We start from the raw sequence: 15,576 nt of genomic DNA, 5'->3' as shown, positions 1-15,576 counted from the left end.
TGGACTCTTTCCAGGAGACATTCGTCTTTTTTGCACTGGGGAGCCCAGAACAATGAGTGGTCTGTTAGCAAAGCAGTAGATTTGCACATTTTATATACATATAATTGATTTTTATATTTTTGTAGTGACATTTAAGACAAGAAAGGCAGTTTCTCCCATCTTCACCCCAAGCCTGTTATATACTGCCAAACAACTGAAGCAAGAAACAGGTTTTCCATACCATAATGTTGCCTTTATATGCACACTCTTGCACTATATCACTACATATCTTCGTGATCTTCAAGTCTTCAAAACAAATAGTAGCAATTAAAAGTCACAAGTCCCAATATCTCATCTTGGAAGTATGTGTTATTTATTCTTAAGCGAAAGCTCACACATGCTGTACACATACATCACACTCCTTGAAACAAGAATGAATACAAATGTAGATATCCCTTTTGTCACTTCCCCATGCACTCAGTTCTGCTGCCTTCCACAGCCAGGACCCAGCTTGGGCTCCCTGCAGCTTCCACTGCACCTGTCCCAGCTCTGACACCTGCACTGCTGTTGTTTAGATCTCTTGTCACTTCTACAGCATCTAAAACAAACTTATGTCTAGAGACAGTGATATCTTTTGCTAGCAGCCATTTCTGAAAACAGGTACACATTTGCCTGATTCCCTGGTGTCCCTGCTGCCACCAAGTTCAGTCTGGCTCTGGCTTCCCCCAGCACCTGGAAACGGCACTTGTGACTTTCTCCTAATTGCAGTAGCCTCTTATGGCAACAGATTAGACTGCAGCTCCAATCACTTGACCTGATCCACCTAACCAGTGGTTATCAAACTCTTACAGACCTTTTCCAAGTATAGCTGGCAAAGGGAAAAAAAAAAAAAAAAAAAAAAAAAAAAAAGATCAAGAAAAAAAAGCTTCTTGTCAAGAACTTGAAGTTAATTACCTGTGAGTGTATTAACCTTCACTATGTAATTTTGAAGTCTTGGCCTATTCTCCTCCCTCTCCCCCACAGGAAACTCAACCACATAGCTGCTTGATATGGACAAGCAGGTAAACATTCACGCCTTGTACACACAGAAGAACTGTATTACCTGGAAGTCCACCTGGTCTAATAGCTACTGTTAGCATACAAATTCTCATCTTACACAGTCTCCAGGACAGGTACTTCATACTCACTCCTGGGCCACCAGTACCATAGTGCAAACAAAGTAAATATCTTGCCATATAACAAACCACCAGCTGTAACAGAGACAAATTAATCACCCTATTTAGCAAAACATCATGTTCTACATTATTTTCTGTATTCAGATTAGCTAATGTTCCACAATCAAAATAAGTTATGATGAGTTGCACCATCATCAACAAGAAAAGCACAATGAAATCCCTTGTTTTTCTTTATTTTAAAATGTACAGGCCCAACTCAATCAAACAACTAGCCTGGTACATACAGACTAGCTAACACAGAGAGAATGCATTGTGTAGCCAAGAGACCTCAGAGAGTCCATACTACGAATTACATCTTTCCAGCAAGGCTGCCAATACTGCTGAGGGTTCAGCACTGAGTTGTTCCTCAATGTAAAGAAAGAATTAGATCAAGTGTTAGGGAATAGTAGGAAAATGGAACCATAAACAACCACTTTACAGCAGATATCACTAACTATACATTAATAGATTTAGGATTAGCACAGGCTGACTATAACTAACAATTTTTTTTCTTCTGTTACAGTTTGAAGCTATTCATCATTACTATGCCTTTATAACTGGGATGTGGGATTCACTTATTTAATATATCCTCAAAATTGACACATTATTCTCATTAAGTAGATGGGGAAAACTTGTTTTGGCTTGCTTTAAGCTAGAGAACTGTAAGGAAAAGCAGAACTAGTAGTCAGTTTGAGACATCTAACAAACTTCTAGCTTATTCAAAACTCAGCATACAAGTAGTATATATTTTCTTTGGTTTGAGGCATATGAAGTTTCTTTGGCTCCTTGTTTGTATTTTGCCTTTCACTTAGGTCTTCCTCACAGCAGAAGTAACACACACATGCTCAAGAACTAAAAATCTCAGACTAGCACAGTTTGTTAACACCCCATAGAATACTGCCATCTTATTTCTCAACTGCAAACCAACTGGATACCTGCCAAGCAAAAACACATTATACAAAAGCTCAGTTAGAAAAGCTTCAAAATTAATTGTCTACAAATGGATCCCCGATTTAAGTACATTTAAGCATGCCAAATGAATGGTTGAAAGTCACTTGGGCAAGGTGTTATCCCTTAAAATAAATAAATAAATAGACAAAGCTAGAATTCTGTCAATATTTTATTTGCACTCTTTCTTGGAGATCAGACGTTTACTTAAACCCTTTTGGGTCCACTGTTCTGAACACCTGAATCTGTAGTTTCACATAGTTTAAATTAATGCTCACCCTAGTAACTTTAATGTAAAGAACTCTCAATTTCTGAATAAAGCAATCTTCAGCTGAAGCACTACCTGGACATATCTGAGCATAAAGCAAGACTCAAGAGTATTTATCTTCCTCATACATACATATACGGTTGTATGTTACAGTAAAAGCACAGGTAATATAGCAGACTACCTAACAAAATAAGTACATCAAATTGAAACTGGTTATATTTTTAAAGAATTTAAATCATAATCTCTTTACATAGCATCAGCAGTTAGACGGCAAGACTGATGCCAAGAAAAAAAAACTGGCTGATATTCTTCCTCTTTTTGACAGGTGTACAATGGCAGTTTTGAAAGCTCAAGAATTTGCACCAAAAAAAAAAGTGTTAATAATTTTCCTTGTATTTACAATGTGGCTTTCCAGCAATTCTTATGAACACTTAATTTAAGCTGAAAAAAATGTCTTTCCACCCTATCATCATATAACTATTTGCAAATCAAGCAAATATTAATGACAAAAATGTATGTCTGCTTAAATTCCTTTTTGGTAACTGACAATAGCAGGCAAGCCCAGAAATGTTAATAAAATCAAGTTGAAAAAGGAAAAGACTGCTGCTGCTCTTGTGTTTTATCACTTCCTTAAGTGAGTCATAACAATCATCTGATGCTATCTGCTTGTTTTTATATAAACAGTTTTAAAATGCACGGCTGGTGGAGTGTACTTATTTGACAAACAGAAAAAGAAGAAATTTACCATCAACAGCAATACCAACTGCGGCTATTCACTACAAAGTTTCTCACTTCCTTTTTCGTACACTAGGTCTGTCTTGAAGTATGTTTGACGTGTTAAAGAAGCGCGTATGCTTACACTCAAAATAAACACACGCACAGTAGTATATCCTCACAATAGTGAGGTACAAGCCAAAGAGGAAAAAAAAACATGCCAAACACACTATCCCTAAAACAAACAGTTTAAGGATAATCTTTAAGTCTTTTTTTTTTTTTTTTTTTTTTTTTAAGAAACAAAGAAGTAATAAATCTAGTTATAGTCTAAACAATAATCCCACCTTATTGTTCAACAAGCTAATTAAAGAACGTGCAATCAGCCCTTTGACTTCACGAATCAGTCAAAGAACCCACAGATGTGTAATACATTCTTGATTTGTTCCAGAGCAGCACTGAGGAGGTAATTTGTAACCTTGTGATCCAACAGCTTTCTTCTCTCATGAACATATTCATCATCTTCATATTAACAAAAAAAGAAAAAAATTCCCACTGCTCTTTTTAAGCTTATTTTAATAGACTTTGGAGATTACATAAAGACAAACCATCTGAGTCTCAAAGCAAACACACACCACCCCTCTGAAAAGACAAAAAAGAAACCTCTGAGAGAATACACCTGAAAAACAGAGCCTGGCAGTTTAGTAAGGGCAGGACAACATCTCTCAGTAGCTACAGTTGTGTCCAAGTGAAATACCAAACATCACAGAGACGAGAGTTTCAATGTAGCTACACAGTAACTGGCAAAACACACATCAGAATTAAAAGTAGCAGTATCTTTTCAACTGTAATGGAAGCAAGAATGACTGTTACAGAAGCTATATGGAAGAGATAATCAAGAAAGAAAAATCAATGCTAGTAGTAGATCGGGATCCTGCACGAAACCAGGAGTGGTTTTGCTTTGTTTTTGTTTGTTTGCATTCAGGCTCACAATGGAGAAACTCAGGCTCCTGAAATGCCTCAAACCACCCTTAACCTCCCAGGGTAAATGTCACAGCTGCTTAAGAAGTTAGGTATACAGAACAGCTTTCACCTGATTTCACAACACCACTTTCAATTCCACACATTCATATTACTTCCTACTTCGTTCTTAATTAGGCTTCCATTACTTTGTTTTTCAAGATTTGTAAACTCCACAGACTTCAAGCTTCCTAACTTTTCAACTTGGAAGGCAGAAGCATGGAAGCGATTGCCCCAACAACACCCGCAACAACCATCAGCAACCACAGCATCTCCCAGATCTTCTAGAAAACAGAACATTAACTTATTTTACCTATAAATAAATATGAAGCTTGTGAACAGAATTAAGCGAGTTCTGGGATAACAACCAAAGAATGCCCAGTTCTCAACCCATACGTGTACTCAACTCATACATACAGGGCAACAAAGACGAGAGGCCTAAGAAGCTCCTTTATGAGGAACCACAGTGAGACCTGGGACTGTCAGACAGAAAAGGAGACTGAAGGGGGATCCTACCAGTGCTTATAAATACCCAGTGGATGGGGGTCAAGCAGGTGAGGCCAATCTCTTTGTAGCAGTGCCCAGTGACAGAACAAGGGCCAATGGGCACAAACTGGAACTGAGGAAAGTTATGAGAACTGAGGAAACCTTCTTTACTGTGAAGGTGACAGAGTGGAACAGCTGTGAGTGTCCTCTGGAGATGCTCAAAACTTGCCTGTGCAACCCGCTGGGCTAGATGATCTTCAGAGGTCCTTTCCAACCCTTATGATTCTGTAATTCTACGTACAGTAGAGGCAATGCACTTATCAGAGCATTTTACACAGTATAACTTGATAGCAGTGATAAGTCAGAATACAAAACTTTACAAGTACAACACACCTCTCCTGAATGAACAGTAAGACTGCAAGTAGGTAATTCTGAGCAGATATTATTACAGCTATAAGAATCTGTGCAAAAATAAAACTTCCAAATGTTGTATGAGCATAACCAGATGTTTAGTGCTACACTCCTGTTCAAACAACTGAACCAGAATTCCCCAGGTCTGAAATTTCCTTGTCTGACACAGTGTAAAAACCAAAATATTTCTTATTTGAGGACTGATATGATTGTGATCTGATTTTATTCCACCGCATCCTGTAGAAACTACAAACAAAAACAACAAAGTAATCTAAAAGATTATAGATACAGACCATAGTCCAAAGAGCTTGAGGTGTTAAGTGAAACAAGTTACACTTGCAACCAACACAGCAAGAAGATGATGTATCCAAAAAGGACATCCTTATTTTAAGCATTCTTTCTAGAGACAGAAGCAGTACTGAAGTTTCCACCTGTGACAAATTAGAGCTACAGACATTATAGAGGAGAAGAAAGTAACAAAAATTCTCGTTCCCCTATGTGACAGCATTTAACAAATACCTCATTAAATATTTCAAGGTAAAGCCAATAAATGTGTATCACTATGAATATGTGACCTGGGAGAAAAAAAAAAAAAAAAAAAAAATGAAGTTTTGTTGGGTTGTCCCTCAATGAGCCCATTAAAAAATATTTATTTATTTACGAACAGAGGTACCTATCAGATGTCACCAAGTGGCCTAAAACTTGCTGCCTGGCAAAATCCCTACCATAAGCTGGAGCACCCATTCCTCACAGAAAATATTCCTCTTAGAATGTCACTATCCAGATGCTGCACTGCCAGGAGCAGTAGGTGCTCCTCCCCAGGGGTTTGTATAGCAGCAGCCTCATTTGTGGGAGATGAAGTAAATGCAGGATGGGATGACACCATGCACACACAGTTAAAGATCAACAGCAAGTCCTTGCAGGTCTGCTTCTTGCTGGATGTTGGGATCTAAGATGTTTTGGAAAGATTGTCAAGGCTTATCCAGCTCTCAAAATAGCACCCTTTGCTACTTACCCATGTAGTCACCAGCAATACTTCCAAAAAAAAAAAAAAAAAAAAAAAAAAAAACCAAATAATTATTGTTGAGTGAATCTAGCCTAAATAGCATCTCCCCAAGCAAGGGAGCAAAGGCCCAGGTGGCATATTCAGTCCTTCCATGGAGAAGCAGAAGGCTCATGGTATACTGCATGCATCCACATGGTATTTCCAACAGAGCTTTCATTTCTATGGCCAGCTTCTTTTCAGGATCAAGGATCTACCTCATGAAGTGGGGCAAGAGCATCTTTGCCACCCATCCTGTAAATAGAGCTTGGTGATGAAAAGTTGTCAGACTTCAGTGAAGACATGGAGAATCCCTAACAGAAAAGGCACTCATTCACTTTGTGATGGATGCATACCTGAACTCTCATCTCAAGTGTTTGCACACAAACACACAAAGCATGGGAAGTAATAGGCAGACTTACAAGTCAGAGTTAGAGCCTCACTGGAATTACAGAGTTACGCTGGAACAGCTAACGTGGATGTAGTGCAACAACAGATGGATGCAGGCTCTGAAGAAAGCCAGGCTGGGAAGATGATTAACAGGAGAGCAGAATTCAACCTATAGGAAGTTACGTGGGCGTGAAAATGGGATGGCATGCAAGAAAAGGCAACTTACGACAGAGTTCAAATGTGAAAACAGAGTATGAAAGGTGGAAACTGGAGGAATACAGACACCCAGCTGTGCAGGGGTAGAATTAAACAAGCTAAAGTAGAGCTGAAACTAGTAGTTATTTAGAAGTTGAAACTAGTTGAAGCAACAGATGTGGAAGGCAGTAAGGAAACTTTTTAATTTTTTTTTATTTTTTTTTTTTAACAGAAGTTATAGAACAGAAGCAGAAAATTAGTCTGTACAGGAAGGTTTTATGGCCATTAGCATCTGCAATACATCCTATTCTTACAAAGATAAAAGAATATCTGAAGACTTGGAGCTAAATGTCAACTGAGTCTGATCGGTTAGCAATAGAAACCCTTTCTTAGCTGTACTCGTTCACTCATAACCTTGTGTGAAAGAAAGAAAAAGAAAAAAAAAAGTTAAAGAAAAAAAAAAATCACATGTGCTTCAGCTCAGTATCACTTTTGAGATCCAGAACACATCAGCCTGAAGGTCTTCAAAAAGCAACAGAAATTTTGGTTTGGGAAGTTGTCCCGCTCCAGAAATGGACACCAAATGAGATTCCACTGAAATTTCTCTCTAATAAATAAAGTTTACTTTAACTTCTTTCTGTTCTTTGATAACAGACATAAACCACCAAGACAGCCTGATTAGAAATTCTCACATTACACAATAACTCTGCTAATGAAACGGTTGTAGTATCAAGAAGTGGTACTTTTGTTGAAACAAAATCTCAGCTTTCTCCACAAGGGCAAAACTTCTAGCATTATCTTTACCATAACCCAAGTATTTTACAACCACTTGACAGTCTTATTCCTCACCCAAAAACAGATCCAAACCAAGACACAGCCAGCATATGTTTAGTAGACATTAGTCACGGAAAATACAAAAGAATCAGCCCAGCACATAAATGAACGTGGGGTAGAGATTCTTTTTTTTTTCCTAGTCATTGTTCACTAAGAAGAGCATTCAGAACAGAAGACTTGAAAGAGCTGGGGAAATTGAAGGCCTATCAGGTAACACTGCTAAATATCAATGCAGTTTAGACACAGGTTACTTCACCAGCAGGGTCAAAGAGTCAAACCCTAAGAAAACCATACGTTTTAGAGAAGCAGTTGCTGAAGGAAGGTAGGAGGCAAGGCAACAAATACAACATTTGAAATGTTTCTGCTAAAATGAGACTTGCTAGAACTAGTAAACCAAGGTGTTGTTTTTAATGTTATGGAGAACTTTATCACTGCCAAAATGAGTAAGACAACTTGTGCCAATATATCCAAACAGGACAACCAATCCACTGCATAGTTTTGAGTCAGTTTAGTTAAAGCACTGGAGTAGGAAAAACAGTGTCTCAGTTCTAGCTGCCCTTCCTGCTCAGAAGTCACAAAAGCATCCAGCCTGAGAGATACAATAATATGGATCAATATTCTGAAATGTTATTTCAGATACCACAAGGTGTACAAAAGCTGTAGGGCTCTACACATTAGAGTGGGTCATTTACAAAGATAAATGTAATACTCACAGAACACAAACATTCACCCTCTTTTACCCACCCTTAAAATACAAAATGACTGAGGAGACTTAAAAAGATAAAGTTTTTTCAGCATATATAAATAAGAATGTTGATATGCAAATAAAATGGCTCCATCTAGTGGTTAAAATACACATTTCTTTTGCCCCAGAAACAGCAAGTTTTAATTGCCTATGAAACACAAACTCAGAGAGTGCCAAGCACTAACACAGACTCTTGAACAGATAATCCCTTCTAATAACCATTGAGATATGCTGACAAGGTAGATTTGGGATGCTTGCATAATTGATGTTTACTGCCAGTAACAAAAAAGAGATTCTAAGATACCAGGATTGACTTTTGTTTGTTTTAAATGCAAACACTGCACTCTTTAAAACTAGTATTTTAATCATTCTACCTCCTCCTAACTGTGAATTGAGTCAAAGAATCAATACTCATCTTTGCATTCAGACATCTAGTGATATAAAGGGTGGTGCACTTCTCAACCTGCTGATTTATAGAACCTTTATTTGAAGCTCCCTATTCATTCACATTATTATTTCAAAATATTAGCTATTCAACTACCTTAACTTTAGTAAATACTGTGAAATGTAGATGTTCCTAAACTTTACCATTTCAGAATATGCTATACCAAACCCGAGACAATGTCTCAGTCCGGTGGATATTACACTTGCTCTACTCCGCAGCTCATCTCTGACAACAAATTAAATCTACAGCAATTAAGCCTAATGAAAGCTCTCAAGTCTGGGGCAGCCATAGGCGACTTTCTAAGAACACAAAAAGGCTGACAGCATATATAGGTAATAGCAGCTTACAGCACTCCTAAGTCAGAAGCAATCACAAGTATTGCCTACAGGCCCATGCGGTGCAAGCTGTCCAAGGTACACACTTTAACCAAACCTAGAACATCCAAACATGATACAGAAAAGCAGTCTGTCTATTAAAGCCAGAGACCCCAAATCAGGAAGGTCATCAGACCAGCAACACTCCTTCTGGCCAGGGTTATTTAGCAGGGACATCACCACGTCAGGGTAATAGTACTGGTTTAACTCCTGGAGAGCATGTGCTCAACCAGATGCCACAGACTGGGGGGAGGAGAGTTTCCCTCACTGTGCTCAGTTATGCAGCACAGACATGCCCTCAGTTACCCTCGTCTAGCCATAAAGAGAAAGCACCATCTCCAGCTGTGTTAATATGAAAAAAAAAAAAAAAAATGTAAATCTACCAGCATGATATTCTCCAGAGACATGTCATTTGACTTAACATCACAAAAGCCACATGTCAAACGAGAAGACTAGCAGTCACACCAAGAGAAAACTTCTGCAGCAGCTCATTTGTAAAACAGTCATACAAGACACGTGTAAAGATATGAAGCAGTTAATCCCATCAGAGTTTGTTTCACTGTACAGGTGACGTGTTCTTACGCATAAAGAACCACCTATGGAAACTGAAACTTTGAACACTTTTCAAAAGAAACTGTTTCAACTACTACCCAGTAAGACAAAGTTACTGGGTCATCTGAAATGTATTAACTGCACTTAAACTTGTTTCCAAAGCTACATACTCCAATCTAACTGCCACCAAACACCTGGTTCTCCCTAAAACACATTCACAGAAATGTATCTAAGGTTTTTCTTGGAAACACAGTTTCCATTTCTATTATTAAACTGCAGAATTGTAGTTAACAGCAGATTCTGACAGGAGAATTTTCATCAATTTGTGTATACTTTTTATTTTAAGAGACTCTGATTTTTATTATCCTATAATGCTCTAAGCCTTCAAGGGTTCTATCACAGATGAGAAAAGTCAGAGTAAGAAACACTGCCTTGTTGCACTAAAAAAGAGCACTGGGATAAAGGAATGGGCAGACTCCACTGCAGTGATTATGTTGGTGAAGTGAGCTGTATCTCATAAGTGCTCAAGCGAAGCCTAAACTGAAAGCCTGAAGCTGCCATTGAAACATGATCACTGTTGAACAGTAAAGTCTAAAACCCACCTGATGATACACATATAGAGCTGCTGAAAAGTAAAGGTAGTAGCCAATCACACAGTCACTTCAGGAAAAGCAGAGAAATGTGAAAGCAGACCACATTCTGTCATGCCATCATGTCATGGAAAGCCAGAAAGAAAAGCTACTCCAACAGGAGACACTTACAGTTTTATCATAATATACAGTAGACTAGTGATCAAAACTGATTTGCCATGCATGGTCTACCACTTAGTGCATCACGCATATCATAAAGGGGTCACAATCAAACACTTGAGCAAAAAAAGTTCCCACATTTTTTACTTTTAGCCTGCTGCCCTTCAGTCCACAAAATCTTGTATAAAAATCACATAGAAAGCTTACTTGTAAAATCCCTATGCTGTGTGAAGAACCACCTCCTTTTGTTTGCTCTGAACCAAGCTCCCGTTGGCTTCATTTAACACTGCATGCCTCTCTTCCTCCTCCATCTGCTTTCTCCACAGTAACTTTACAAAGCCTCAATATACCATTGTCCCATCTCCAAGTTATCTCTACAAGACTGACAAGCCTTAGCCTGTTCAGTCAGCTCTCATCTAAGACCTATTTCATCCTATTGCCCTTCAGTGAGTCTTTTCCAATAACAATGAAGAGAGGGGAGCGGAGCAGCTTACTGTATGTAAAGTATGAAAGAACTTTGGATTCATTAATTTGCTTATCTTTTTCCTGTTGTATTTCCTATTCCTACCAGATATTCTGACCATCAGTTTCTCTCTGGTCATAGTAACTAACAGCAGGAATTTGTTTTGCCTTCACCTCTTGTATACACATTGTCACCATGCCATCTTCTCAAAGTACCAATATCATGCTACCCTCGGGACATGGTGATTCTCACCTTTAGGACTGGACCTGTAACATAAAATGAGTGAGGTTAAAAGGTGTTTTATGCTGCTGATGAAAAAAGTCCCATGGGAGGGATGGGGGTTGATTGACAGAGGTGCTCCTCCAGCCAAGAAACACCAAAGTTGCCTTTTATCTAAGCAAATAACTTATCAAAAAGTAGCAGAGGAAAGAAACAGAAGGAACAACTTGTTAGATTGTGCTTCTGCATTTCTAAGACCCAGCACTTGATTCACACTTCCTACAGAGTTTCTGTCACCTTTCAGAGATGTTTATTCCTTACAAAGCCTTGCACGTGTGAGCAGTTTCAGCAAGCTCTGCTAGCAGCAGTAACAGAGGCACAGGATTAGAAAACTAAGCTGTACTGTCAAAAGCACTCACATTTGGGATTCAGTAGTGTTACACTAAAGCTTCCAAGTATGTATTAGGAACACAGTTTAGTGCGCATGGTAATGATGGGTTGACAATTGGAATAGATGCTCTTAGAGGCCTTTTCCAACTTTAGTGATTCTATATATTCTTACTTCTCACAAAGAAAAATCACAAGTCCTGTGTTACTATACTAGGTAACTGCTAAAAGATCAGTGTATGTCCTGTTCTTTCTTTAAGCCACGAGCTACATCAGGCATCCCTAGAAATTCCTTTTTTTCCTACCTCTTATCAATCTTTCTGTCCTCCTCTCACCACCTTTCTGAACATTTCACTCAGTCTCAATTGCAGTCACCTCCCAAATACCCCTCTGCAACAACACCAGCCTCTGCCTAATTTCTGCTGATACACAGAACCCATCCTGGACCACTCCTCTGAACACCTCTTTTCTCATGTTCTACATGAAAAGTAACTGCCATAGAACAGCAGCTCATGTGGCTGACCCGAAAGCTCCTCCTTAATTTCTGGTACAACAGAGTCTAAGTGACTCCTGCTGGGCCTGACAAAGATGTGCTGGGGCACATTGACTTTCATGAAGTCTGTAATCCTCTTTTCATTAGGATTCACCTGAGGGTAACTATTAGCATCTCTCACATTAATCTCATGCACTGGAAGCCCCAAGGCTTTGCAATTGGCTCCATGCAGCCTCATATCTCCCTACTGGACAGGAGTGTTCTACTGCCAGCTGAGAAGTACCTCCTATAGAGAGGCAAGGTAGCTTTAACATGGTTAAAGGCACCAGCTGTTTGCTTTCACTGTGGATTCGCCCTAAACAAGTGGCCACAAATCTGGAATATGCTATTCTGGCAGCAGCAACAAGACGACGAAGCAACGATGCGGAACAGATTTACAGAAGTGTTAAGAGATGTGCAATTAGTTTGATTTCTGAAGCCATCACACAGAGCTGAGAAGAACACAGAGAAGATGCACACCCTGGACCTTTGCGAGATGGAGTTCCCAGAGCTCCGTTACAACAAAGGAAAGGCATCGAGCACACTGATGTCACAGGAAGGCAGCACTTCATTCAAGTGCCGGTTTTGTCAAACGTGACTCAAGTCTCTCCTTGAAGAGCAGTGGGCAGATGAAAACTGGCCAGTCCCGTGTGCTATTTCTCTGCCCGTCACTGCCTTCTTTGTGTCACTGAACTCACATCTGTCCTCTCCAAGCACTGAAAAGACGCTGCTGTGCAACACCTTTTTGGAAAGGGCCTCTTAGAGGATATCAAAGCAAAGGCACAGAGGCTCATTAACAAAACCCAGACCTTGAGTCATCTGAAGGGAGGGGAAATTACAACTGGGGAACCACATGTATTTTTCACTAGCACAGGAAGTAAGGCAACAAATGTCTGCTTCGCTTCGCCACCGGCCCTGGAAGGAAGAAGTCCGATCCCCGGCGCTCCATCCGCCCCCGCGAGCCCCCCAGGCCCACGCCCCGCCGGGATGGCGCCCGGCCCGGCAGCACGCGGAGGGGCACCCCGCCGCCAGGAACACCGGCGGCAGGAGCGAGACACGAGCCCGGCGGGCGCCTCACAAAGGCCGGGGGCCGGGGCCGGGCCGCTCGCGGCGGAACAAAGGCTGCCGCTGCCCCGGGAGAGGGATGCGGTGCGGAGGGCGCCGCGCACGAGGCCGGCGAGCGGCACCCGAGCGGCACACACCTGCGGCCCCCCGCCCCGCGGCCGGGGGCGTCCCGAACGCCCGATACCGGCGGCGCCGCTTCCGCCTTCCCCCGCCGAGCGGCTGGAAGCGGACGACGGGTCTCCGCCGCCCCCTCCTCTCGCCCGCGGCCCCCCGACTCCGCGCGGCCCCGCGGCGGCCCTTTGTGCGCGCCCCCGCTCCCCCCCACGTTACCGTGGTGAGCAACGGTCTCATCTGCTCGCCAGCCCGCTCCTCTTCCATCGCGGCCCCGCCGAGCTCGCCGGCGGCGGGACGAGAAGCGGAAGGCGGGCGGGAGCCGGCGCTACTGTCCCTACTGCCTGCCGGGCGGAGGCACGCGGCGTCGCTACCCTCGGGACGGGGCGGCCGTGACTGCTCCGCCGCGCCGGGGGCCGAGCCCAGGCCGCCTCGCCGCGCCCCCTCCCCCCGCGAGGCCGGCGGCAACGCCAGCCAATGGCAGGGAGAGCGGCGCCTCGCGCGAAGGCGCCCCCGCCCGCCGCGGCCCCCCGGGGGCTGGATGCGCGATGCGGCCCGGGCGAGGCCGGGCGGAGCGGGGCGCGGCGGGGCGAGGGGGCGGCGCGGAGCGGAGCGGCACCCGGCCAGCAAACGCGTGGCCGCCGCGGTGCCGCCTCGGGGCTGTCCGGAGTGACTCGGGGGCGTTGTACCGGTAGAGCTGACGTCTTCCACTCGTGTGTTTGCCTCGGGCTTAATCTTTATTTTATTTTTCTCTTTTTTTTTTTTTTTTCTTAAATATAGCCGAGATCATTTAGTCACTACCAAAAACGGTACTGCTTCCCCTTGTCTATTCCAGCAGTCTTTCATTCTGAAGCCTTGATACCGGTGTTACTGCCTTGTGGCTGTCTCTGTAGAGACTTGAGACAGTAACGAAGAGCTGGTTACACTTGCCTCAGAGGAACAACTTTCACCTTGCTGCCTCAGAAAGATGACACCCTCTTCTAAAGCTCTCAGTGCTAAACCAGCTGGTGCTGGACTGAATGCACACACGGGAGAAGAACCATTCTTTTGGGTTTGCTGTTTGTTAATGTGTTCATATCACTGTGGGGCTTCTCCTCATAACTACCACTACCCCAGTTTTTACAGCAGATGTAAGATAGGGCCCCTTTTCTCACCCTGAAGCCCTGCCTAGCAGGAGGCAGCCTCTGTTAGTATGGGACTTTTGGAACTGAGGTGTTAATGGATTTCTACTGCCATAGACACAAGAAGTTGGCGTGCACCAAGAGAGCAGAGGTGCTACGTAGCTACAGAACAAATCCAGTGCAGCTCATATACTGAGGGATTCTGCAGGCCTAGTGCTAATTTGTTACAGCACGTGAGCTCTGTGTGATGTGGAAATCTCAGGAAGAAAACCGGGACTTTTGCTGCAGGCCTGATCCCAACTTGTCTTCTGAAAGCACTGAACTCTGAGTGGATCGCTGACAGGCACAGAGATCACAATGTCATCGGGGGGGATGCAGCGTGACAGACAGCAGGCTGACACAGGTGTCACAGGGTCCAGGACAGCCTGTGTCTCACACAGTCCCTCTCTGATGGAGCTGAAAGAGCTGCTGGTCATAGCACAAGCTTCAGAAACAGCAAATGGACAGAATGCCCACATCAGCAAACGCCACGCCAGACTGAGAGCATTAAAAGGAGGTCCTGCAGGGGCTGGCTGTGAAGGCACACCAGGCCTCTGCTGGCCACTAGTACAAGGCATTGCACAACCTCAAGGGCCACACACTTTGGAGGTCAGCCACAGCTGAGCACATGGCCCTGAGCATGAACACCAGCAGCACTTCTCAGTGCTTCTCAGAAAGGTGCTGGTAGGGATCAGCCTGAGATAAAACAGCTGGTGGTTCCTCTGGATGGCCTGGAAGGAGCAGCAGGCCCACACTGCTGGATGGCACAGGAGGACTTCTGGCATGAGGATGGAATTCCCAACTCAGACAATTCGGAGGAAGCTTTCTGATGAATGACTTGACATGGGTCTATACCAGGTCACCATAACATGTAGTTTGAGGAACATATAATTACCACCAGCTATACCTGCCCAGCTGTGCAGACGAGATAAATGAAGGCAAACTGTGTGGAGCTGATTGAACAGGCAGCAATCTTAGCATGCAATTCAGTCTTCTCAAGACAAGATTGTGGCCTGATTATTGCCTCAGCTGAGTTTGAACTCAGAGAGTTCACAGCACAAGAGAGAAAAGTAAAGCACTTTGCTCAACCACCACAAAAATACTGACCATGCTGTGAAGTGCCGTGACACACCTTCAGTATAACTGTAACCCATTCTGTCCTTTCCTTGTCCAGTTACAGGTGGACTGACAGCACTCCAGCTCAGACTGTTGAAAATGATCCTGCACCAAAAACCATGGGTGTAATGAGGATAAACTGTGACCCCACAAGTCAGCC

At 42.8% G+C, this 15,576-nt stretch overlaps 1 protein-coding gene across 6 annotated transcripts in view; it reads right to left on the bottom strand.

Moving 5' to 3' along the window:
- SLC4A7 (solute carrier family 4 member 7) overlaps positions 1–13,538 on the bottom strand; it is a 78,143-nt gene extending 64,605 nt beyond the window's left edge. For all 6 annotated transcript variants that reach the window (XM_015853940.3, XM_032442356.2, XM_085538342.1 and 3 more), the window contains exon 1: positions 13,360–13,538. In XM_015853940.3, coding sequence (XP_015709426.1) covers positions 13,360–13,407 — 48 coding nt within the window. In that variant the 5' untranslated portion in view covers positions 13,408–13,538. The remainder of the gene's footprint in view (positions 1–13,359) is intronic.
- Positions 13,539–15,576: the final 2,038 nt, after the last annotated feature.

The sequence above is a fragment of the Coturnix japonica genome, chromosome 2 (assembly GCF_054131305.1).
Source record: "Coturnix japonica strain WE chromosome 2, WE-NBRP24, whole genome shotgun sequence".
Lineage (NCBI taxonomy): Eukaryota > Metazoa > Chordata > Aves > Galliformes > Phasianidae > Coturnix > Coturnix japonica.
The sequence above is the reverse complement of the archived record's forward strand: the minus strand, read 5'-3'. Positions and strand labels throughout refer to the sequence as shown.